The sequence below is a fragment of the Molothrus aeneus genome, chromosome 1 (assembly GCF_037042795.1).
Source record: "Molothrus aeneus isolate 106 chromosome 1, BPBGC_Maene_1.0, whole genome shotgun sequence".
In the NCBI taxonomy this organism is placed as follows: domain Eukaryota; kingdom Metazoa; phylum Chordata; class Aves; order Passeriformes; family Icteridae; genus Molothrus; species Molothrus aeneus.
In genome coordinates, this window is record NC_089646.1 from 40,434,671 (window position 1) to 40,462,006 (window position 27,336).

At 38.5% G+C, this 27,336-nt stretch overlaps 1 protein-coding gene across 1 annotated transcript; it reads right to left on the minus strand.

Annotated features, from left to right (window-relative positions):
• Positions 1–399: 399 nt before the first annotated feature.
• Positions 400–24,405, minus strand: AZI2 (5-azacytidine induced 2). Its single transcript, XM_066555588.1, has 8 exons — positions 24,247–24,405; positions 15,696–15,925; positions 13,111–13,236; positions 12,691–12,790; positions 10,901–11,049; positions 8,402–8,463; positions 5,566–5,681; positions 400–2,764 (listed from the first exon to the last, which is right to left on the minus strand). The coding sequence occupies exons 2-8, from the start codon at positions 15,918–15,920 to the stop codon at positions 2,376–2,378; spliced, it is 1,167 nt and encodes a 388-aa protein (XP_066411685.1). The 5' UTR covers positions 15,921–15,925; positions 24,247–24,405; the 3' UTR covers positions 400–2,375.
• Positions 24,406–27,336: the final 2,931 nt, after the last annotated feature.

Consider the following 27,336-nt stretch of genomic DNA (forward strand, 5'->3'; position numbering starts at 1 on the left):
TCCCTCTCATCAAACATTGCTGCTCCCTTCTCCACCCTGGGAAGGAGCACAGAATATAAAACCAAGGGTCAAATGCAAAACCTGGAAATTCTCAGGCTCTGCACAGAAAATCTTAATTTTAATTTCATACAGGACAGGACAGGCTGACTGGGAACCTTTTGACACAAGTAGTCAAAGGTAACTAAATGCTTCAGGTTTCAACATCCAGGAGGATAATTCTCCCAGAAGATGCTGAAGCAGGCTACAGCAGATGGCTGTTTTTTTTTCCTTGAGTCAAAGCAATGAACCTCAAATCTAATTGCTTGTATTTGGAATAACATTTATACACAATAAAGGAATTAAAACTTCAGGAAAAAATTTTGTGCCAAATACGGAAAGGAGATTTGTTAGTGAAACCAATTTCAAACAAAAATAAATTTATTTAATATCTTACACAGTAGAATTCCTTCATTGCACAGATCATATTAATGCCTGTTGAATATTACATTCCTTAATAAAAAACCTCTGTAATACTGAGGTGGGGGACCTCAAAAGTAAACTACATTAGAACTAGGTACCATATAGCTTATGCAGCCACATAAGAAATGTTTTCTTTGTTATTACATAGGTAGTTGGTTCTATCAGCTAAAGCCTAGTGACTTGGATTTGTTTTATGCATATTGGATTTTGTTCTATTACTTTCCAAGAGATTGTACTCCCCTGAGTCAGCTGTGTTCATTGGTCAGAATAAATTCCAGCATCTGACACCATTTCCATTAATCACAGACAAGCCAGTATACGTGAGCAAGATAATAGAAAGATAAAAACAATATCTGGTGAATGGGAAACATTGTTTATGTATGCTGTTTGTACTATAGGAGAAGGTATCTGGAAGGCATTTTTTTTTTGCCTTTGATAGAGTGAAAGATGGGCTCTGTCTGAAGTACTTACTGTGCAGGGGAGGGTGTCTGGAACCACAGAGATCACGTAGCACCCTCCTAACACTTCTACAGCCCATCATTACTACAGCTGTGCTACTTCCAGAGCTTCCCCATGTATTTGCAAGCCATCTTAAGATAATTAGCTACTAAACAGCTGTGAAATTAATTTTTATTACTTTGATGTTAAGCTGGATCTGTGAAGCTGAATACTTCACCGACCCACACATTTGTAAATAGCATATTCAGTATTAAATATCTTCCTGCCCATTACAAGTTAGGTATCATGGATCTAAAATACAATGCATTTTTCTTCCACTTTTTGAGCAGTCAAGACATTTCACTTAACCCTGTTGTATTAAGCCAGATATGAAGCAGAGAATTTTGCAGAAAAAAAAACCCCAAAACATAAATGATATTTGTCTAGAAACAGTTCATGGCCTTAAGAGGAAAAAAAATAATAAAAAAGTAATGCCTAGACACCCATAATCTATAAAGCACGTAGCTGGAATTCCAGTAGCTCTGGTTCTCAGTGGTATACTAAAGACACCACAAAAATACTTTTGTCTATCAACAATGCAACAACACCAAGTCTGATTAGATTAAGGCTTTGTTTCTTTAACAAAAGAAAAATTAGTAGCCTTCACCACCACAGGAATGAAGAGTCAGAGTTGTGGTGCTGTGCAAAGGAGGCACAATATGGAAAACTGCACTGTGAGCTCGCTGGGTCTGTGGCAGCACTGCTGCAGTTACAGCAGTTTCCACTGAGGGAAACAAGCTGAACCTCCAGGATTCACAGTGGGCAGCAGCAGCTTTACTTACGGTCCTTCACCATTCTCAGTCAAGCCCTAAATGAGGCAATCGAAACAGCATAGCCTAAGGGTGGTTCTTCTCCTGCCACTCTCTCATATAAATCAAGGTTGGAAAAAAAAAACCAAACTCACCTTTCTTAGTTACATATTACAGAAAAATGCACTTACAAACCAGAGGATTCAAAGCAAATTGAAAGGAGGAAGGAAGATTTCATATTATCCTTATTCTGAAAAAGAACACTGTCAAAATATAAGCTCAGAGCTGGTTCAAGTTCTAACACTGGATGCCAAGTATTTTCTTGATAACATACAAATAGCAAACAGATACAGAACTGGATTATTTTGTTTTATTCCACAAACTCACTTTTCATTGTAACCTTTAGCAAATGTATGTCATTTGCAGTACAAGACTATCTAGGCCCCATGCTAGATTTCTTTGTATTTACATTATACCAGCACAGCTTTAACATGAAGGAACTCACTCCTGATTTACAGCAGAGGAAGACTAGGCCTTCTGATTTGGAACTAGAATTAAAAATAAAGAAAGAACATTTCAAGCAATTTGTTTTCTCTCCTTAAAAGTTCGAGCATTAAGGTGCCTATTCAGAATCACTCCAAAAATGCCTCAGTTCATTCTAAAAATTGTTTAACTCTTGTGCAGACAGTTTTGATTACACTGATCCAGGTAATCTGCTGGACAGTTTAACAAAGTTGGATTATTTTTCATTTCCCAAAACATATTCTCATTGGGCTTTGGAGGACTTGGGAATACCCAGGAATTATCTTCCAGAGAGCTCTTTCCGTAGGAATGGTGTTCCTGAAACATTTTGCTGTCAGCTGGAATTGGTCTCTCATCTGTCCAAGCCTGTAGGGTCACCCTTTCTGATGGGACACGGGCATCTCTCAGCAGAGGGGGAGACACAGCATTGCCGAGGGCTTTATCGTTTTGTGACAGGTTTTTATAGACTACCCCAGATGTCAAATTCACCTTTGAAACGTTCAAGTCAACACATTGCACTGGTGCAGTACAGGCAGCTGAAGGAAGAAGATAAAAAAAGATTTTAAAATTACATTGTCTAATGCATTTTTCATGTACCCCAAATGTACTACAGTCTAGCAGGGATGTTAAACACAGTTTCTTCAAGCCACAAGTTTTTGGACCATATTCAGTAACTACTTGAAATCTAAAAACAACATACTACCCTCACCAGTCTCAAGATGAACCCAAAATCCTGAAATCACAATGTCTAAAACACACCCAACTCCAAGGATACCTCCCAACTCCCATTTCGACAGAGATAAACTGATGGATCTTTCTGACCAGAGTGAAATGAATGCTGAAACAGAGACCATTTGCACATGCTTGAAGAAATCACCCAGCTGCAGAAGACTGAATGCTGCTCCCTGTTCTACTGCTTCTTTAACAAGCTGTGTTCTCATGCCATCCAGAACCCAAATTCTCACTGCCCATGAAGCAGTAAGAGGGAAACGTGTGGTGTTCACAGGTTCTCTTGTCTGACTTTCAAAAGTAAACTGACAGACTGCAATGCTCAGCTGTGTGGTATTACAGAGGAGTTTTAAACTGTTAGGCCGGGGGGGGGGGCGGATTTTGAAACAACAGGATCTACCTGAAATGGAAGAGCTGTACCTTCAACACACATCTGAACATACGGCCAAATACAAGCAGGTCCTTTTGTTTTGCAGTGATAATGTACATAAACATGTAATCAGAGTAGATTAATGCTTCCTGAGTTAAAACTCACATCTTACACAGAGTTTTCTAGAGCAGCTCTTAATCTTGAGCATGAATTGTAATTTTTAACTTTTGTTCTTCAGGGCCAGAAAAAGAAGCTGGTATCTTGGTCAAAGAATACAACTTCTGTTTGTCACAATAAATTAAAATTTGTGGATGTCAGCCCAAACCACCTTCCAATACCATGGGCATCATGTCTGAAAGACATGCTAAGGCACGGGATTTGGCATTTTTGTGCTGGCAGGTGTAAAAAGCAATTAGAGGCCTACAGACCTTTAGAAGTTCAAGAAAAATTGAATCCACTGAAAATAGATTAAAAATGTACCCAAAAAAATCCCCAAAACTCCCAAAAAAACCAACTAAAAACACACAAAAAATTAACAACAAAAAAAAAACAAAAAAATAAACAAAAAACCCCACAAGCACCCATTTGTTGAAAATTCCTCCATACATAACACACATAAAATGCCTCTCTACATTCTAAGTAGAATCCACATGTTAACTGATACAGTTCATGTCCCACACAAAGTAATGAACATGTGTTCTGCAGAATTAATGCACCTCTTACAGACAATGGCAGCTGGTCTGTAAATGCCAAAAGTCAGTACTAGAGGTATTGGAAGTGGAAGGCTTCAGTCAATTGTACCCATATTTTGCATAAGCCAAGACTTGTCTATAAATATAAGCAAAGATACATCTGCATTGCATTCATAAGTGTGGCTGATGACCAAGATCAGACCTGTCCACTCTCACATACTTCTGAAAAATTACTGAAAAAAATCTACAGATGAAAAGGCAGAAGTCCACTGTTTCCTGATCAGTCAAGAATGCCTTCTGTGGCTGTGGATGAACAACTGCATAAGAACTGCAGAAAATGAGTTTCTTCACCAAGGAGAAGAGAAAAATAAGTAGTTGTGTAGTGGCAAGACAGGTAACTCCAAATTAAAAGTAAGGACATAAAGACTAAATATGATCACATCAAACCTTGACAGATCTAAGATTATTTAGACTCATTCAGTTCCCAGTTTCTCTGCTGCAGTTATTTGACAAACATGTTTTAGAATTGTAGGAACACAGACTCACCTGGTAATAATATGGCCAAGTCTACAAAATGTGTTGACAGTTTGTATCAGCCAAGTACCAGAGACAAAGTGATCATTAGTCACTGCTGACCACAAAGGCAGGGATTGCTCGGGAGGTGAATCCTGTCATTACCTCACTGAGCTGTTTAGAAACAAAATGTCTTGATCTGGTAATGGACAGGGACATCAGAGACTGTCACCAGTACATTCTAACCAAGTGCACTGTCTTCCACCAGTATTCTGAGCACAGTAAAGATCACAATTGAAGTGAGCAGAAAACAAAGGAAATTAACTCTTTACCACAGTTTATTTGCCTGATAGTCTAGCATAGCATTTGTTTTGAGAGAAACATATGTAAGGAACCGAAGAACTGTCTGATGAAGTGCTCATGGAAAATTTAAATACTTTATGTGAAAAATATTTAACCCTTAAAATTATTTAAGGCAGTTTTGTTTCCCCAGTATTCTGACATTCAGAAAATGTCACACTGTGTAGCATGTTGTTAGAAAAGAAAACTTTTCTGAATAAAATATAAAGAAGTAGGGAATCATAAGGAATTTCAGTCTTTTAAAGTCTGATTTTAAAATGTTGCAAATTTAATACTTCTTATATTCTGTACTGGGAAAATAAGACTGCATTTGCAAAAAAGATTTTTTCCCTCCTAATATGAAGTAGTTGTGGTAAAAGGTCAAATACAAGTAAACTTAACACCTCAGCCTTGTGCACATAAGCAACACTTGACTGAGAAAAAAGCCACAAGGGGAACAGAATACAGTACTGAAGAAAAAACACATCAGCAACACCTTTATGTGTGAAGTTGACCAGTATGAGACAGAAGCAAAAGCAGAAAATGGGGAAGCTGGAACCATAATACAGTCTAGCTTATCAACTTCAATTGATGAGATTCTGATAAGATATGATAGCTGGTTTATTTTTAAAATGCTACAGCTTGCATCAATGGTTTGTGTTTGTAAGGTCTGTTACTGCCAACACTGACTTGCCTTTCTTGACTCCTGGTGGGTTCCTTTTCAGTTTTCGTAGGATCTCAGCTTGCTTGTCAGTCAGTACACGCAAACTGGACATTTCTCTCTTCAGGTCCCAATATGTTTGTTGCAAACTTTCAAAACAAAAAATTTATTACAAGTTAAATATTGCTGCCTCTAAAGCAGCCTATCAACATGCCTATCAAGTGTTAACTGTTAATAAATTTTTTTGCAAATTTTATTGGAGTACCATAATTGTAACTGTACTGAACAGTACTGAGAACTGCCTTAAACGGATGGATATAATTTGATTCTTGCCTACTGCAATATACAATGCATTATATATTGACATACTAGGTAATAATAATAATAATTTCAACTCTCCAAAGGAAAGAAATATGAAGCTGACTTTTCATTTCAGCATCTGAAACTAAGCATCTTCCAATAAGATTTGTCATCTCAAAGGAATACTTTATTTAAAGTGACACCAGGTTATAAAAAAGGCAGAATGTTAACTCTGAATACCTTTCAATTAATGACCACATACCCCAACACATATTAGGAGCCTAGTAATATTGATTGATTTTAATTTCAAATAATCAAAAACCAGTATTTGGGTCTTATACCATGCACACTGCTACAGTGAATTCAGACTAAATACCCGAGACCCAAACTGAGCATACACACAATCTAAAATATAAACCACATTCTTTCATATTCAAGGCCTCCAATTTATGTTAATACACTGCCTGATCAGACAGTGTAAAAACTAGTGTTCCAATTAATTCTCTAAAACAGCATAATACAAGAAACATATTTAGCAACAGCAGCACTGTTCCAACACTGATGTTTCAGGTTAATAACTGGTAAGAAAATTAAAAGGGGGGAAAAAAAAAGTCAGCATTACCATATGTTTCTTGGTAAAATTTCTAGCAAAGGCTCACTGAATATAACATTTATGTTGATTAATAATTAACTTAGTGTTCAAAGACATAAGGATGCAGTTACTTAAACATGAATGCAATGATTTAATGCTTTTTTAATGATTAACATTCTACCAAAACACATTTATTGAAGACAAATATAATGGATGAGAGTTTCCAGAATTTTTTCTTCCTCGCTACATTCACTAAAGGCATTTATTTCAAAACAGCTCAATATCTCAAGCTACTGAGATGAGTAAGAATTAATAAGCTTTATAACTGTATGTAACACTATCCTTCAAAAATAGCAATATAGGATCACTCCTGCATGAAATATCAAGCACAAATGTGTTCAAAATCACTCTGAGAAGTGGCTATTATGCAAGTCAACACTGAGAGAGTTCCCTTAAAACAAGAAATTGAACTTCTGTCCACAGAAATACTTCCCCATAATACAAAAGTTCAGATGCATAAAGCTCTGTTAAAGAACACAGGAAGGTGTTATTTTAATAAGTAATGTGTTAAGTGTCAGCAGTTCTGACTAATAGGAAGTTAAAATTTTCAGAATTGATATTTCAAGAAGTTCAGCTAAACCTGTGGCCTTCCTACTGCAGACTCCTTCTGGCTCTTTCAACTCTTAAGAGCTGACAACTTAATTTAAAAGCTGATGTGGCAATCACACTTCCTTAATTCTCATGTTTTGGTCTAAAAAATAAGATCAAAAACTTTAGTTATGTCAAACCAGAATTGTCCAATATTTAACACAGAAGTGGCAAATACAGGGACAGCTCACATAGCTGCCACCAACCAGAAGGAAAGTGCTTGGATTGTTTAAAATGCATTTAGCAGTTTTACAAGCATCTTGCAAAGGGCTGCAGGTACCAGAATTCCACCTAAATCACATGCAACTGATTTTGTTTTTGTGGATACTGGCCTAGAATCCCATTGCAAAGCCTATTTTTCAAGGAATTTGTAACTGAAAACCAAGGATTCCCTGTGCCTGGAATTCCCTGCCTTCTAACATGTGATATGAACCTTCGCTATGACAGCCTGTTTAAATGCACAGCAAATTAGATTTGCACACTGAGAATTTAAAGTCAGATTTGCAGGCTGCTCACAAATATGAAGTAACTAGTTTCCAGAAAGTTAATTAGGTGCAAATGTCTCCATTTCCTACAAAAAGCAGGATTGCTTGCTACAACAAATGTTTCTCATAGGAGGTTTTTCAAGCGTTTTCTCCACAGATTTTTGGATGGGCTTACTTATTTATGACACGTTTAGTATTTATATTACAATAAACACCATATAATCCATATGCTATTTTAGATGGCTGCCACCTGAGCACCACTTGATGGAATAAATCTGCTCTGATCAGTAATTATTTGATCAAATGATCAGTTCAATCAGAGCGGTGATCAAAGAGATAACTGCTGTGTGTTGAGAGAACATCTTTTATCAGGTGTGTGAGGCTGACAGCAAAGTTCCAGGAGGAACCACAGGAATAAGTATCCAGTCAAGGTGAAAGGACAAAGTGTGATTTGTGTGTAGTGTGTGCATTGTTAGCCTCACTGCACCAGAGAACAGATGATGGGAAGTGTCTGTATGTTCTCTTTCAGTGGCTGAAAAGTCTCTTCAACACCCAAGGAAGCACCAAGGCCCATTGCACTAAAGCCTGGCAATGTGAAGGGCTGCTCTTCCCTCTGGTGGAAAAAGCTGTAAGTGCACCAACAGGCATAACTACATAAATATTCATCATCTGGAACTACAAACACAACAAAGGAAAAAAATGTACAATGATCTTGCTAAATAACTATACCTAGACTTTCAGTGAAATGATGTAACTTGAAATAATACACCTAAAGAGTCAGCAAGAGTAATTTACTTGTTCAAACAACTGTCCCTCAGTAAATTGAAAATAAAGTATTTCATACCTCTGGATGTCTTGCCTTTGAAGGTGGTCTCCATGTAATGGATTTTTCTCTTGAGCCTGGTCCTGCATAACAGAGTGAAGGGAAGACAGAGAATGAATGAACATTATTTCAGATCTTCTCTCTCAAACAACGACAGTGAAACTCCAATTTGCCTAATACTGAAATTCACAAGTAAGGTAATCTTCATTTGTGTTAGCTGCAGTGGGTTTCAATTCTACTAAGAATTTCCACTAAGAAATGCTTAAACTACCTACTTATACGAAGGCATTGCTCAGCCACCTCCATACTCTTCTTTCTTAAAACAGCTGAACTCTCAGAATTAGAGATTGATTACTTTCTTAAATGGACATGAAAAGTCTTTCTCAATTTCTGCTTTTTAAACAGTCTTTTTTTTTCCTTCTTTCTCTGTCACAGTATATAAAGATCCTTAACTTAAAGGAAGCTGTTTCAGTATAGATTTACTTCCACAAGTTACTTTTATAACAGAACATAATTTATCTATCTCTTCAGTCTGAAAGACTACTTTCAAATTGCACATATAGGCAGCCACACTGAATTTACCAGGATTGTTTAACAAATCAAACATTGGACTCACTTTGTTAGCCGTGCTTCTATTAGACCCTCACTTGTGATGAGCTCCCTCCCTTTCATATCCCTTCTTTCCATGTTCCCTTCCTATCATTCCCTCTAGCCAAAGCTGTTGTGGATTTGATCCCTTTACAGAGGCTTTAAGACAGGCTGCACATATTTCAAGCAACTTGTCAATGTACACAGTGCATGAACTACAATGTAAAACTTGAGTAAGAATATCTAAAAGTACAGAAAAATAGAGGTACACTGGCCTAAGGTAGAAAACATTTGAAAACATGTTTTCCTGTTTTCATTTTAATTATTACTTACTTCCATTACATATTAGCTAAACTAACTAATGTAATGAAAATAAGTAATAATGAAAATACCAGCTGAGCTGAAATAATGCTGATTTGTCATTGGCCATTGATCACACTTGACTGTAGTTCACCTGACAGATTTTCCCCTCCTGAGCTTTATCACCATCTCCCAAAGACTGAAATTCATAGCATAAAAAAGTTGCACTGTATTACCCCATATTTGAAAACATGCACTTTATTTCCTGTATTAAGCAGTTACCAGGATCAAGAAGAAATGGTATTAAAGACAAGCAAAAAAAAAAAAACAACCCCCCCCCCCAACCAATGTAACAAAACCTCCCAAAACAAAACAAAAAGCTGTTCCCTGTATTTGCTCTGTGCAACAAAAGCTGCTGGCATAAACATTATTTAAACAGTGTCACATGCAGTATTCCTTACAAATACTATTTTAGTCTGTTCCCTCTGACATCATTCACTCTCACAATACAATCTGCAATTATTTATGAACAGCTGTTACTCTGTTCTAGAGTTACCCGAAGACACCAGAACTTCACGCAGGTTACAGCAAGCCTTCAGATTTACAAGTTATTGAAAGCACCTGAAACAGCTCCAGACCCAAGTGAAACAACCAACAGTAAGGGAAATTAACAAAACACCTCGCATGCTTTATCTCCACCTAGTGGAAAAACTGCAGACTCACGCAAATGCTGTGTGATTCCAGATTACATAATCATCATTATTAATGACCATAAGGAATGTAAAACAGTCTGTCTCCTCAAACAATCACATTTAAATGTTTTACATTCACTGTGTGACTTCAGTGTGACTGCAGAGTCCTAGAGACTGGCAGTGTACCTTTCATCAAAGATAAGATGGAAAGCACAAAGAATGCACTAGACAGTAACTTACTGCTTTTTGTTACTGGGATCTTAATTTTCTTTTTGAGACCCTAACAATGCCTAGGTTACAAAATGTGTCCCTCAGAACAGATATTTGTCCCAGAAATGGCAGAGAAGGATGCCAAAAGAGGAACTTTGCTGACAAGCTTCATGCAACTACCCTAAAGAAAAGTGCCATACCTCCTTAAACAAAGTTCATGACATCTTTAAACATTAGCATCCCGTTGCTTTAAAAAAAAAAAATAGAGGCCAGCTTTTGCCTAAACTTTTTTAGCAGCTCGGGTTACACAAAACTTCAGTGGCTACTTATAAAAAATCATACAGCTTTATTTTCTGTTGTTATATGGGCAATGGCTGGGAAATCTCACCTGTATAGAATCATAGAATATCTGGAGTTAGAAGTGACCTGTAAGGATTAAGTTCAACTCCCTGCTCACTGCAGTACTACCTAAAGCTAAACTTTCTAATTAAGAGTGTTATCCAGACACTTTTTAAATTTGGACAGGCTTGATGCCATGAACACCGCCCTGAGAAGCCTGTTCCTATTTCCAAGAAGAATGACAATCTATGAAAATATTTAAAGGCTAATTTTACCAAGATATTAATATTTCACTCATATAGACTTCCTCTTTTTGTTAACCCTTGATTTTGACTGACCTTGGGATTTAAAACTAAGCATTAATACAAAAATTCCTTAAAAATTAAGGTACCTTCTGCTTGGAATTTTGCAACTCCTTCCTGAGACTGTTGCACTCTTCCTTGAGTTTTTCTAGATCCTGTTCCAGACTATGCACTTTCAGGTCACTGTTCAGCTTCTCCAATTCCCAGTTAGCTGGAGTACAATTCAGACTTTTTATCACTGTAAAGAAGACAAACAAGACAATTAGATTCCAATCTCAGTCCAAAGAACATAATTCAATATGCAAGATCCTCTTCAATCAGCCCATGCCTTACAAAAACATTTTCTGAAGAAACTGGAGTCTATGGCAACAGGGAAATATAACACTGGCAATGCTGTTGGCATTATTGGCCTATTTTCTGGGTTTAAAGCTTGGAGCCCTACTTTCTAGGAATGCACTGGACATTTGACACTGAGAAAAAGGAAGTACTAGCATAAAAAGGCACTGGAAATAAAAAAATCAATTTATGGCAAATACACATATGCCAACTTGCATACTTCTTACATGCTTTGAAAACACCAGTCTTTGTGCCCTCAGATTTGTATTATTACATCACTTACCATTAAGTTTTCCCCAAGTTCAACATCAAGAAGTTCCACACAGAACAACAAAAGATACAAACCAAACAAAAGGGGAAAGCATAAAAGTTACACATATCTTGTTAGACTGAAGCAATTCACACGGTAAGAAGCAACCTAAGCTGATGCTACCATCAGATCAGTAGCAAGCATTAGTGAGACAGCAAGAAAAGAAGGAACATGACAGGAAGAAACCCCACAAGTCTTTAACTGTGTGGTACACTTATTTCCAGAATTAATAGTTTAAACAGTCTTAAGTTACACTGATTCTTTTTTTTTTAAAGTAAGGTACCTAGAGTTCACTTATGAGTAAAACTGAATTACAAACAAGTAAATCATCACATTTTCAGAGCTCTCCTTACAAACCCTGCAATTCTTACCGCCTGAAACTATGATATCCTCAACATTGATACTAGCAGTACCTGCAATTTGTTTTTCTAGGTTTAAATATTTGTGCAATTGAAGTAGTGCATTTCATACATGCTTAAGGTCCTCTTGGAGAGTAATGAAATTCATGCACAGTCATACTCAAAAGTGCCTTTCAAATGACTGCATTTGAAGTCACTCTGAAGTCAGTCCATACTCTATACAGATGGCATCTTCTTGTAACTAAATTAATCAAGGGGATTTTTCCTTCCATGGTGTTTTGTTTTAGGCATCTATCACATACAGAGCACTCTTTACTACTGCAGTAAGAGACGCTGGATTTGGGCTTTTGGAATTGCCAGGATATATTTATTTTCTCCTTCCTCTTTTCACCAGGTTCTCTACAACCAACATCTTTCTATTTTTCCTCATTTCCCAGCCAGCTAAGTAACTGTTGGCAACTGCAGCTGTTGCCATACAACATCCTTGTATTTGTCGTGTCCAACAGCGAGACAAAGCAATATACTGGACCCTCTGCAGATGCCAGAGGAAGTGGGATTGACTGACTGATCCTTATACTTGACCAGGCCTCTGCTCTGCTCTGAGGAAAAGGTGGGGACCAGAGATGCACATGACCCAGCTTATAAACAGTTAGGTGGTGCCCATTTCTCAAATTTGCAAATCACCTAGGGTGGGAGAACACAACAGCCTCAGAATATATGTGTCACCATTCATGAGAATGAAGACAAGTTCAAAGTACCTCACTGCTGTTGATACCTCTCTTACCTTGCCCCTATATAAGGTTAAGCCTCTTCATGCCCCCGAGGCCACTATGGCTCCTCAACATACCCTAAGATGAAGTAACCAAATGCATACCTTGCTGCGTTTCCACTTCAGTTCTTAGTTGTAACAGCTCTACTTCTTTAGATTGCAACTGTTCGTTCAAGTTTTTCAAGGATTCCGCACTTTCTTTTGCCTATTTTCAGAGGAGAGAAAAACCCCAACCCAAAAAAATTTGTGAAGCATTTTTCTATCATGTCAGACAATTCAATATTTTAGAACAAATACAACAACAAAAAATACTGTTTTGATTTTTTTAGCATTATTCTAGCCCAGTAATAAAACTGAGGTACACTAAATTGTTATTTCTACAGAAAGTATTGTCATATACTTTAAAAGAGTGATAAAACCAACACCACAGATCTTAAGAATATAAAGTTCATTCTAGAGTAAACATGTACTAGCTATGCAGTGCTGATAAAGCAAGCACTGAAGCCATTACTTAAAAAGGCACACCATTTTTTCCAGTTTGCTTTTCAGATGGTCACGGTCGATGCAGGCCTCTCGATAGGCTTGGTAGGCCTTATTGACTTGTTCCCGCCCAACTGAGCTGCATTCCTCTTCCGCCCGGGAGCCAAGCACCTGAACGTTCAACACACAGGACAAGTGAGAAGTTTTGTATGCTGGGAACTGAAAAATTTTAAGCCTGCCATATTAATCTAACAGCTTTTCCTTTTTTTTTCAGTTTAGATAACAAACTAATCAAATACACTGATATGGGCCAAAGTTTTTTACTAAAGTGCAGCAAAGGCTGTCTACAGATTCTGAAATCTCTCACAATACTTAATGCTCACTAATTTATAGAATCATAGAGCAGTTTGAGTTGGAAGAGGACATTTAAAATCTCATCTAATCCAACCCCCCTGCCATGGACAGGGACACTTTCCAGTAGACTGCTTATGAGTTCACTCCTATGAGTACTTAAAAACCATTCATAAATTATCATTACTCCCACTGACAATCCCTTAATCGTATTTTTTCCAGGCTCCAAAAAAATGTAAACTGCTTTTTGAAAAAGGAGTTTTAAGCATATAAATGCACAACACACAGAAAGTTCCAAGGAAGCCAAACATAATTTCCTAAGCGCCTCATAATGTAAATAAAGATTCTTTTTCAGTGTATTTATGTACAAAAAGCCAAAGCAGAATAATTTTAGAAATATCTATTAACTTTGAGATTACCACCATCTTACTGCCTGCTATGGCAAAAGACAAGCAAGGCAGAATAACCACTACTCATTGGATTGCTAGAAAAAGGGGAACAGAGTTAAAATATATTCAGTGTTTTTAATAAGATAGAAAGAAGTCTTACATCAAATTATATCCATTCGTATAAAAAGTTCTTGCTTTAATTAAGTATTGCATTTTCCTTTTCATTCTTTTTATCCTGCACACTTCCTTTATGTGTACCTCTTGGAGATATTCACAACCGATTTTCACATATTTTCTTAAAAAATAGGAGTCATACACAAAAAATTACTAAAACAAAGCATCGACACTCACATATCTACCTTAAATATCTCCTCTTTAAAGTGTTTGCTTGAAAGAAAGTATGGGAAAACAGGCCACAAAGATAGGAAGCTCCTGCCCCTTTGCCTTTTTTTTTGTATGTGTATGACTCCTTTTAAGTTTTGTCCTTTATATTTTCTCCCCCTACTAAAGCCACTCAAATAGAACACAAGCCTTAATAAGCTTTCTGGAAGTTTCTATGCACATTGAAATGACAGATTCCAAAAGGGTAACTCCCCATATATTTTTTAAGCATATAGGTACATTAGCTATTGACAAAGACTGGAAGTCACTAACAGCCTTGGCCTTCTCAGTACCCCTCCCTCATCAAACATTTTAGTGGTATTCACATATGAAAAAGTTTTCTCTACAGAAAACAAAGTAGCATCTTTAAGAGAATTAAGCTAAACCCAGCCAAACCAAAACACACAAGACAAAAGGAATTGTCAAGGTCAAATTCTGTTTATCGTGATTCTGAGTAACAACATAAAAGATGTTACACTGAGCATGGTTCAGGTCTAAAGCTCTATTCCTATTCCCAACATCCCCCTACACCTTATATAAAGACAGTCTTGAGATAGTTTTCCTTTTTGAGAAAAATGCAATCCAGCCTTCACCAAGAATTCCCAAATAGGTGTCTCAAAGCTGTGCCAAGTATGACTCAAGTTCTTCATTCCAATGCCACAAAATAATACACACTTGGAAAGCTTTTAAGAGTCAGTTAGCACAGTAAGGAGAAAGTCCTAAAAAATGTCTCAGTTCTAATACTAGGATCTATCTCTATCTCATATAAGAAAGCAACCTATCAAACTCAAGAATTTCTGCCAAACAAAGACACTCGGTGCTGAACAATGGATGTACATCTTATCATGGCATTCCTTACTTGGAGAGAAAAACCCGTGCCCTGGTCAATTTTTAGCTTTAATGAACATTAGGTTCATTAACACTGGTTTATGGCCATAAGAAACTGCCTATAAAACAAATTCCAATATTCATTTACTTTTCAGAATTACTGCATCAAAAGCCAGCCAGCCAACATCTATGTTAGGCATAGAGGCTGTGATTAGCTAGACCTAGCTGGATATCCTTGCCAACCAATTTTTCCTTATCATTTTGGTATCCTCAAGGGTCTTTTGATAGACAATTCCTGGATTCTGATAATTTACAAGCTTTGCACCACACTGTTCAACAGTACTGTATCACACATGCCCAAGCTAATAAACACCATGAAGTGGCACCCAAACTACAGTGACAAATTCTATGCAACTACACATGTGTCTGAATCAGCCACTGTCCTTGCATTGCATCATATATGTGCCCAGTGAGAATCAAAAATGCCAGTATGACACAACTACACTACCAGAGGAACAAACTGCATTTCACTTAAATAAATAAAACAATTTATAAAAACTTTTTAACATGGAAATTATTTCAAGTATATATATTTCAAATCCTTAACCCTCTTCTCTGGCATCCAGCCAGGAGCAAAAAAGAAGCTGCTACCAGAAACTGGTATATCAACTATTTTCTTACCTTCTCTTCTAAAATTCTCACTTTTTTTTTTAAGAAGGAGTTCTCCTTCTCTGTCTCTTTCAGTCGTTTCTTGATATCTTCATATGCAGTGACAAGTGCAAAGTGTGAGGCAACAGACTCATCTCCACTATAGGATGGAACAGGAATATCGCTGTCTCTCTTGTGAGCATTGTCTGCTTTTTCATGGTTCAAAATACAGATGTCATCCTCTACCAACTCCTCCATGACAGCTGTTAAAAAGACAGATATAAGTGCTAAGTTTTCACAAAGACAAATTCATCAAAGAGTCTGAAAACCTTCCAAAATAATACTGCAGGGTGTTTCTGTCTAAGTATGACAAGACAAGACTGAATAATCAGGAAGTATCTTAATGTCGCAGAAAAATCTTGAAATCCACGTCACCTTGAAAATACACTGTTTAGAAAAGACACATTTCACCGTTACTTGATATAAATATTTTGAGTACCTATCAGATGTATGAACCCTCAAATTCATTTTTATTAAGTCTTAGCACCAATGTAGAATTTGGCTGGTACCAACTATCTGAACTCCAAAGGAATATTGTATCAGAACTCTTGCAAGCCAGCACTGAGCAGTAAAAGAGTACCATTCCAACAAATCAACTAACTCCTGTGGTTCCTGAGCACAAGTGCCAAAGCCTCTTTATTTTTGAATGCAAATGCTTATATTTTTCTGAAACTTTAAAGCAGATTCTTAAATTACACTTGTATTTGTCCTTAAAGAGACTGCATGAGTAGCTATTCTTTCCCTGGTCACAGTAGAAAACCTCCTTCTGAACAATTACAGTAATTTTTGACTGAAAATATGATGAGAATGAAAACATGCACAGTAACATGACCTGCCTCAGTATGTGTGGAGAAAACTGACAATAATCTGATCATTACTAAAGTGTTGCTCTAAAATACCAGGCAGATCCACATGAATGACAAATGCAAAGTAGATGTTACACTGAGTTTTTGTTACAACCGATGTCATTCAGGCACAGCAAAACATTCAATAAGAAAATATAATCTTAAAGAAATTCTATATATTTTCTTGAGCAATAGGTCTCAATGGAAAACCCCCAAAAGCATTTGCCTTAAGAGTTACAAGTTATCGTGAACAACTTTTGAGGTTTATTTAAAAACAAGCCAACCTCCAAAATGCAAAAACAACCAACCAAAACCAGACACATCTCATTTAGTTATGAACATCAAGATTACTTGTATTCCTATGCAGTACTATGAAATGCTACAAAGTGCCTGATAATACACTGCCCTTTAAACAAACTAGTGATGTGACTTCTACAAAAAGCAGACTTTTATTTTTTCCCCTTCAACAAATCCTTACTTTCCTGATGATTAGCTAATGAACCAACAGAAATGCTGGAATGAAAGAACTGAGCATAATGAAGACAGCTTTTTGTACTGCAGGAAAAACTTCAACAGAAAACCAACTTGATCAGCAGAACTTTGCAGAAAAGGCAGGCATTAGTGAAAAAAAAACCCACAGTCACAACTGCTGCTTCTACTGTGCATTTGCTATTTGAATTCAAACTAAACTTCCATTTGTTTATAGATTACAAGAAGTAAAGGCCTGGAGCTTGTCTGTATGGTCAAATTTCTCTCACCATGCTGGAAAGCTTTCAGAGTGCAGCATTATGAAGAGCTGTAGTACAGCTACTGCTGCACAATAGTGCTGTTATCACATTTGTCTCAATTTGCTCCAAGCCAGTTAGACAACATGATAAAAAAACTGTGACAGCTCATTTCTACTAAATAAGACAGCAGTGGAGTTTTTCAACAGTGAAAAAAGACAAGAATACTACAAACCAAAGCTGAACTCCTTTTAATGGCTATGTTCAGGAGGTGAATGGATGCCTTGCATGTTGTTTGATGCATTCTGACAAAAAAAGGTAGCCTAAGCTTCCCTTGCTTGTTGTTCTGCCTTGAATATTCTGTGATTTCTGTGATATTTAAGTAGAAAGAACCCTGCAAGAAAGGTTTGCTTCCTTTTCATTGTAAGCACAGTATCACTCCATGCACAAGGTGACCTTGACCAAAAGCACCACATCATGGAAACTGCATTAACTGACTGAAGGAATTGCTCATTTTGTCTTCCAAGATGAGCATAACATACCAGCTTATCCTCCCCCATTTCACCAAAGGCTCTGCAAGTCTTGTCACCCATCTCATCAAATTCCCAAGAGCTTGCCTTCTCAAGGCAACACATCTCCTTTTCTCGGAACACTTGACTCAAATGTCATTAAAGAAGTGTCACAGCTTATCATTATCTCTCAAAGAAAGCAGCAGATTTGTGACCTTGTACATAGCACAGATCTTTGTCCCCATGCTTTCCTATAGCTCTTAAACCTAAGCATCATACATTCCCTATTTCTTGCACACATCAGTGCTACCAGGAGATGGCAATATGGGAAAACAGGACCATATTTATTCTGCATTTTGTTAACTAAAAGTGCCTTTATGAGCCTCCAAGAGAGAAACACCTTCCAAATAAAACTCAGTATACACAAATATATTTTATAAATACAAGTACACACCTAACCTGCACCTGTTAGGAAGACCAGTTACTCTACCATTTTTTTAGTTGAAAGATCTCATTTAGTTTATAGGATTATTCAACTCTGGTTTTCTGACGCTGCTCTCTAAGCCAGAACTGGAGATTATTTAGAAGAGAAGCATTTAATTCCATATAATTCAAAGGGACTTTGTTTGCATGCTTTTCTAAATTTCTACACTGAAGATAACAGTTCCCAAAAATCCAATATACACATTTTTGACCAACTGTATTGCACACTAAGTGATGACGAGCTGCCATTAAACAGTTCATGATCAGCAGTACTATAAAAGGCCATGGTGAAATGCACAGCTCACCCAGCTTTTTTTGCTGTCAGGATAGACAAAAACCCTCAGTATAAAAAAAGAAATGTCTGTAAGAAATCCCCGACTCCAGATGTAGTCTTTGATTTCACCCAAGGACAGGAATCAAAATTTAGATGCCCTAGAACTGTATTACCTCATCTTAAAAATATGAACTGACGGCAACAATCAAATAGGTGTTTTGATTATACCACAGGTTAGAGCTCCTCAAATCTGAAAGAAGGATGCCAGAAGGTCTTTCAGGATGGTTCACCAAGTCCTGCCACAGACTTCTGCCCTGCTTTAATCTGTTTGACTTTTCCTAATTCAAAGTCACATTGACTTCTCCTAATTCAAAGTCACATTCGTATGCACTGCTGAAAATGCCTCAGAGCTGACACTCTGAAACACCTGAGTAACCACTGACCTCTCTGGAGCTGCAATTCATGAGGTAATCTGTCCTACAGTAACTGGTTCAAGTGAAAGATTTCGCACTAAAATATTTGAAGTAATATACCGACAAGTTAATGTCTCTGAATACAATTGATGTCCATCTCAGCCTCCTTAAGGCAAACTTCACAATCCCATTTACCACACATCCCATCCCAAGAAAGGTCTTCTTAATACTTTTTACTCCCTTTACTTCAGCACAGTAGCTAAGTGTTTTGCCTGTGATAAATATATTTCATTTACACTTTAGAATGATCTGCACACAAAACAGCCTACTTAAAAGGACTTTAATCTTTATGTCCAAAATGAAATACATTAAATGAGTACCAGTACTACTGTTTGTATTAATTAACTACTGTTTAAAAGCCTACAAACAAAAAAACCCAACCTGAAGACACTGTTGATAGGAAACAGCATTAAGTTCTAGCAGGACTAATTATGCTCCCTGTTTATAAGCAAATGAGTTTGAAGAGGTGGCACCACCTAAGTTTTCTTTCACACAATGTGAAGAACAGAAGAACTAACAGGAACCACTTCTGTTGCTCAACATAGGTTATAGAACAGCTTTGATTCAATACACTGAATATTTTGAGCAAAATAATGTTTTCCCATATCTTACTAATGCTTGGCAGAAACATTGCTTTTTTCTTTAAAGAGCTTTGAGAACACTAGTCATTAACACCATGGGAGGCCGTTAAATATAAAACACATTCTACATATGAGGAACATGGGATGCAGAGGCTCTAATAGCAAACAGACCACTGCACAAACAGAGCTCTGTAGTTTGAAATGCTAATCTTATTCTCGGATCAGAAGGAGAGACAGTAAAAGCAGGATTACATTAAATTTTTCCCAGTATGAAGCAGATTCTCATTTTGGCCTAACGGTTGATTTGAAAGAGAATAAAACAGTTCTGAAAATATTTCCAAATATCAAATGCAAGTAATTTCAAGATGGTTGTTTTCCTGTTTGCCTTCCAGACTTGAAGGGTTTGACTTGCTAATGGTAATATGAACAGTTTCCAGCTGTTGATAACAACAGCATAATTTTTGTATGGATTTATCTTGCCTTACACAGAGAAGGGTATACATAAATGCATGTAACCATAAAAAAAACCCTTTAAATTCAAGAAATGCCTCTGAACCAAAGGAATCCTGAGTGAGCATGTTACAACCTTCACCTTAATTTCAGAAAAGCTGTACTGGTTTTTTTTCCCTTTTTTTAAAAGACACTTCAGCACAGCAAGGAATAATACAGAATTCCCGCAGCCACCATCAAAAACTCAACACAGTACTTGGAGCATATGACACAAGATGTTAAAACAAGCAAGACTTCCAGTCTCTTTAAGTATCCATCACTTTGCACCTCTCCTTCAGAAATCTTAGGTTCTCTTTGATTCCAGTTGTGAACAGACTGTTCGACAGAGAAAGGCATCACTTTTTACACAAACTTGCTCCATTTAAGAGTAATAAAAATTCTCACACGCACACCCACATCTCAGCAGCTGCTGCTCTGGCCACTGCTCATCCTTCCATATGGCCAAAGTCCACAGGGCCAGTGCCCTCCCAGCAAGTCCCCGAGCACAGGGGCACCGCCCAGTGTACTGGGTGCTCCTTCAGAAACACGTCAGCATGGGAGCTGCATCACACCTCCAGAGCACTTTCGTTTTATTGCCTTCAGGAAATGCAAACTCACTGTCTCTGAGTTCACAAACCAGATCACTGTAGCTCATCTATCCTGAACATCTGGGTAAGCTACAAAAGCCAAGTAAAATCTCCTTAGGTACAACAGGCAATTTTTTTCAATCTCAAGGTTTTTACAATAAATAATCTACTCTCACAAGGACCAGAAAAGCAATAAACAGCCCATTTTATTACAAAAGCGCTCAATAAATTTTACTTTCTCTGAACAGTGTCAGACTCCAGTACCTCCACTGCTAATTTGCAAACCTTTTGCATCCTCAGTGTAAGGTATTCAATCTGCTTTCCTGTGGATCCTGTCACAATAATCACTCTCCCTGACAACTATCTGAAAAGGGGGAAAATAAAAACCCAGAAGTAGGAATCAATAAAATATTATCCTTTCAGCATCATGTAATCCTGTTTATTAAACTATTACATTTAATGTTGAAAGTAATTAAAAGCAGTACTGTCAAACAAACCTAAGTAGGACCAAAATGGCTTTTGGCTGTTAAACATTTCTAGCACCACATATAAGTATCTTGAAAGGTTATTGAAACCTTTCTTTTGCTGTTCATTCATTCCCGTTTCAAAAGGTTTATAAGGAATAACTATTTCCAAAAGTTTAGAGGATTTATTTTGGATTATTTTTTCATATCTTCCTTTGTAAACCAAACAGCAGGTCCTACCTCCCAATCACAAGTTTCCTTCCATTCAATTAAATAGATTAATTACAATTCAATAAGTTCACAAGTTCAGTGATAAGCCTTTTTGTGATTGTATTAACTTTTAATTTAAGTGGAAATGTGCCTCACCTGTTACAGCTAGTGGAAGGCAAGTGAGTCTCACCGATGGCCCTTGGTCATCCTGCAACTCACTAACACAACATCTGTAGGTTTCCAAGACACAAATGGACAGAATGCCAGCAAATCTGATTCAGGCTCCCTTTTACAAGGGGACCACATGATCTTGCCAGGTCCTTTTCAACTTGGGCTGTCTTCTAAAATTCTATATTCAGATTTATATGGCAGAATTTCAGACAAACCTGGTAATTTGAACCTAAGTTCCACTTAACAGCTTCTAAGTGGATGACTTCAAATATTCAAGCCATTTATGCTTCACTTACCCTCTCAAGCTTAATTTCTTCTCAAAAGGTCCTGTCAAATTTTACTTGCATCTACAGTTTCATACACTAAGAACTCCACATAAAAACATTGTATAATCATGTAAATTAGTTAATTAATGGAAGTATAGTATAAACATTTAGCAAAAACATAAGACTGAGTCCAAAGTGAACCATGGATAATGGACACAAGTATGGAGTTCAGCAGAACTCCCCACTGACTTCTACCAAGCTGGTCACTATCCTGACCCCTTTGTTACTCCTAGCATTGCCATCTTAGCAAACTCGATCTCATTATCACTGTTTTATTCAATATGGACTGTCAGACTTCCCCTGTCTAGAAAATCCCTGTGAAAGAATGAAAACATATATCAAAAGGTAAACCCATACTGCATTTTATCCTGTTTCCTTCTACATGTTCTCTTTTTTTCCTTCAAATTCTGTTCTAAAGAAAGCATATGAATAGCATGTGCAGTGACAGGGGAGTTTCCACTTTCCTAAGTAGGCAACCCACATTTAACATTTTATAGTGCACAATCTCCAATTCAATGCATCTATTGAAATAATACAAACAAATTTTACTGCATTTGCAACTCTATGATTTTCCAATGCTGTGAGATGAAATTATTCTATTTCTCTGCCCTGAGTACACTAAGTAGTTTGTTCATATATTTGACCAATAATTTTCACACTTTCCCCACCTTTTGAGTGTCACATATAAAAGATATACAGAAAACCAAAGTAGAATATTTGCTGAAATTTAGGCAATCTTAAAACTATCTCTCATTTATTACCCATTTTTGCTGCACAAAGATATCACTTCACCCTCTTTGCTCTTTTGAAAAACTTTTTACTATTTAATTTTCATTGTAAAACATAACCTAGCTAGCACTTGGGTAATGGTCACCTCACACTTTTCTAAACTACAAATGAAGCAAACAAGGTTCTGAATAATTATAAATTTTAGCAAAAAATACGGGTGTTGGGAGAAGGTGGCTAAACCCTTCATACAGTCTAATTTAGAGTTCAGTGAACCAGTGTTTTCTGCCTTCTGACTTCACTGAAATTTTAGATGAAAAAATTCTGCTTAAAATTTGAGGCAATAATCATCTACTTAAGCTATAGGGCAATTATCTGATAAACACTTCTTAAAAAAGTGCTGTTATTAAACAGCAATTATTCAAAGAACAAAAAGTAGTCATCATCTTAGATTTCTTCTGGTTTCTACAGTAATTCTAGTAGAATTACTAAAACTCTAAAATAGATGTTGGAACAGATAACTTGGATTATTTGCAGCAGAAGCATGTGATCATACACCACTATCCAGGAAATGAAAGTTCCCATAGCCTGTAACAACATGTCCCAGAAAACTGTCTCAGAAGAGAAACTGACCTTTGGAGTCCAGAGCAGACTTTACTGTCCTAGCAATAATTCTCCCCTAACTCCACTTTTTCCAGAGTCTGTTTCCAGCACACTGATTTTACTGCATACATACAGTGAAAGGGAGTGGGGTAATGAAAGGATTCCTTAAGAAACAAAAAACTCCTAAAAGCACTCACTGGAACAGTTGACACTCACTTCTAAGTTGCTAGGGGACCAATTCATTTAAGGAGATAAGGGTATTTTTCCCTACCAAGTGAAACAGCAGAATTTCAAGAGGCAATTTTTTATAAGTGTAAAGCACCAGTAGCATACACAACTACCTCAAGGCTCATCTACACTTCCTTCTTCCAAACTAACACGGCCTGCAGCACCTGTATTCCTGTCAGCTCCAATACATGTTTCTGTTTTCACACCCGTAGTTTGCTCATTTCCTTTGCCAGATTGCTCTGTACCAAGGCACAAACGGCAGCTCCAAGAACCCACGCAGTTTTTCAACTTGATTAGAGGCAGCTTTGTAACCAGGCTAACAGTCTGCCCGAGGCCCAAGCCCAGCTTGCTGGCAGCACCTGTAAGCCTTGCTCACCCTCCTGCCACGGTATGACCCCTTATTCCGGCCAAGTGTGACTGGGCAGGGACATGGCACAAGACCAGGCTGCCCCTTCTGAAACTCGGGAAGTTCCAGTTCAACATGAGGAAGAACTTTATATGAAGGAGGCAGAACACTGAAACAGGCTGACCAGGGACGGCGTGAAGTCTCCCTCTCTGGAGTCATTCAAAACCCACCTGCACACATTCCTGTGTCACCTGTAACCTGCTCGAGGTGACCCTGCCTCGGCACCGGGACTGGACTAGATATCCCTTCCAACCCTCACAATTCTGGGCTTCTATGAGGACGACTCTATTTTAAGGGGAGAAACGAAAGACCAGCCTCCTTTCCCAGGGAGAGTCGCTCCTCTTCCACGGGGCACGAAGCTTCCCGGCACCGCGGGGGAGCCCCGGCCGGGGCCACCCCGCGTTCCCCCCGCGCCGGGACCAACCTGTCCGGGCCCCGCTCGGCCGGGCGGGTCAGCGGCGGGCGCTCAGCTCGGCGGGGAGGCAGCGCCGCCCCTCGCGGTCTCCGCTCGGGCCCCCTCGGGCGCCCATCGCCCCCAGCCCACCGGCCCGGCCGCGCTTTCGGCCTCCGCCACCGCGGGGAATTCCCGGGGCTGGGCGCCGCCCCCGCCGCCTTCGAGGAAGTCAACAAACGCCTTTCCCGGTCCCCGCCAACGGGCGAGCGCCGCTCCCGGAAGGAGAGAGGCGGCCCCACCGCCTGACCGGGCAGGAAGGAGGGAGGGCGGACTGCAAATCCCGGCGTGCAAGCGGGCCGCCGCCCCGCCCTGCCGAGCACCCGGCAAGCGCGGCCGAGGGCTGGCGCCGCCGCCGGCCCCGAGCGGCTGGAAGGTTGCTGCGGGTCAGCGTTCCCACCTGGAATGCTCTCACAGAATTGTTAGAGATGGAAGGGACCTCTGGAGATTATCCAGGCCCAGTCCCCTGCCAAGGCAGGGTCACCACGAACAGTGCTGCATTAACGTGTCCAGGTGGGTTCGGAATTCCTTCAGAGAGGGAGACTCCCCCGACCTCCCTGGTCATCTAGTTCCAGTGCTCTGCCCCCTCAGTCTAGAGAAGTTCTTCCCCATGCTGAGGTGAAACGTCCTGTGTTTTAGTTTATGGCCATTGCTCTCTGTCCTGTTTCTGGCACCATCCTCTTGGCATCCACATTTGAGTTATTTATATGCACTAATGAGGTCCTCTCTCAGAACACGCCCAGCTGCCACACTCTCTCCTTAGAAGAGAGACCCCTGAGGGGCCTCCACTGGCCGTTTCCAGTAGCTCCTTGTCTTTCTTGTACTGAGGACCCCAGAAACGGGCACAGAACTCCACTCTCGTCTGGCAAGGATACAGATGTGCTCCCTGCCGGTGCCCACTCTTCCAGCACCACTGGGCATCTCCACAATCAGGCAGCCACTAAAACCCCACTTTTCTCCCTTTTCTGAGGCTCACTGCACTCCCTGCCATCATTCAAAATAAGGCTGTAGCAAAGCAATAAAGATCAGTGATTTTTCATGGGAGCTGCCCCCAGCTTGCTCCAAGTACTCCTCAGCAGAGGAGCCCATCCAATTCACATTCTTCGAACTCTTTCCAGCTTCTTGAGAAGTTACACCTGCACAGCTGAAGAGCTAGTGTAACATTTTACATTGGTACTCTTTTAATTTTTTTTTCTCCCCACAAGGCAGAGATGAAAGGCAGAGAATGCTCTGTGGCTACAGCAGGGTGAAAGATCATCTCATGTAACCTCATCTGCCAAAACCACAGCTTTTGTTCCTCCACCAAGGTCGAAATGAAGCAAGGATAAATCTAAATTGCAGATCAGGACCTCTGTTACAGGGAATAAAAGCAAGCTGATTCAACAAGTCTAATGTAGATCTACAAGGGAGAGCAGCTGTGCTCTTCAAGACTAATTTAAAACTAACAGGAGTTTCCTTTGCTGCTGAAAAAACAAGCAGTTTGCTTTTATGTTGTGAGAGTTCTTTAGCCAAGTCCCAAAGGACTTTTGGCAACTGTGCCACAAAGTTAGCTGGAGCAAGGGAAGTGTACTAACGTGCCAAATTGATCTATACTTGGAAAAATGTTGCAATATTGAGTAGTCCTTAAATGCTTAAAGACCAAATGGAAGCAGGACCCCTGCTGTGGGTAGGGAATTGTTGTTTGGACAAGAATCTAATTTAAAAACCAAAACCACAAGTTCTCCATTAATCATGCTCCCAGACCTCAAAACAAATTTTTAAAAAGTTTGTAGCATACTACCATTACTGAGATTTTCACCAGAAGTTTGTGTTATATGTAAATTGCTTTTTATTTTATGAGCCAAAATAGCACAATGCTACTTTCCACTATATTTCTTACTAAGAGCAGTGGCCTTCAGTTGAAGGGCAAAAAATATTGCCCTAACTATTTCCAAGTTAACACCTCTTTGTAACAATACATGTGACATGGATACAAATGAGTTTGCATGTCATTAAGTTACAGAACAGAGGTCCTACTACATAGTTTAACATTGATTTGAAATAGTGCCATTATGAAATCCAGAAGGAAAGCACATAAGGATTTGGGCTATCAAATATGCCCACTATTTTTGTGGATAGCATTCACAGACTAATTATCACATTTATTTTTAATCATGTGTTTAATTTGTAATCTTTTTCCCTATAAAATACACAGTTGGTACCCTATCTACACAACAGTTAAACAAAAAATAGTCCCAGACAATGGCTGGTATTGTAAAACCTGTTGCTACCCATTTAAAAACAGCTTAAAGTCATATTAAAAACTAATGTCAGAATTTTCCAATAGTAGAGGGTCTGGTTTTGTTTGTGTTTTTTCTTTGAAATGTTGAATCTTTAGGTGGACAGTGGTTCAATCATGTAATTAATATTTTCTGAAAGAAACATGCTTTGATTTCTGAAGAAATAAAAATGAATTTATTATCACCCCATTTGCACAGAACGTACTAGAACAAGGTATGGATTAAAAAGCTAACTAGAAAGTGTAAAAACATACATAGTTCAGCTGCATATGGGCATGCATTGTTCTGTTGAACAACTATAGAATTAAAAAAAAATAAAAATGAAACATACCATTAGATTGACATATTCTTCTTATAACACCATCATGTTTCCACACAGCTGTTTGTAAGCTGCCCAGCCTAGAGCTTGGAAGCTACCAGGAATTATCTTCTAATTAGCAAGACATTTCCCTGTACTTCAGTCTGACATCCTAATCCCAGCACATGTTAAGCACATACAAAGGAAACACATTGCCAGGCACAAGCATTAGGCCTGCAGAACCAAAATACTCGACTTTTAAAACACAAGAAGAAAACCCCACCAAAACCAAACCCCAGCTCTTTTCAGACTTTAGCAAATAATTCACCATAACAGATGGGCACAAGGATGTCTGCCAGAGCATCTGGTGTCAAAAGGTGTGCCTTTAACTGAGACTGGTAACTTTCCAGTACTAAATACATTCCAGTTTCATGACCCATCAGAAAGGTGTGTTAACTGATTCTATTGTTTGTTTTTCGGATGAAT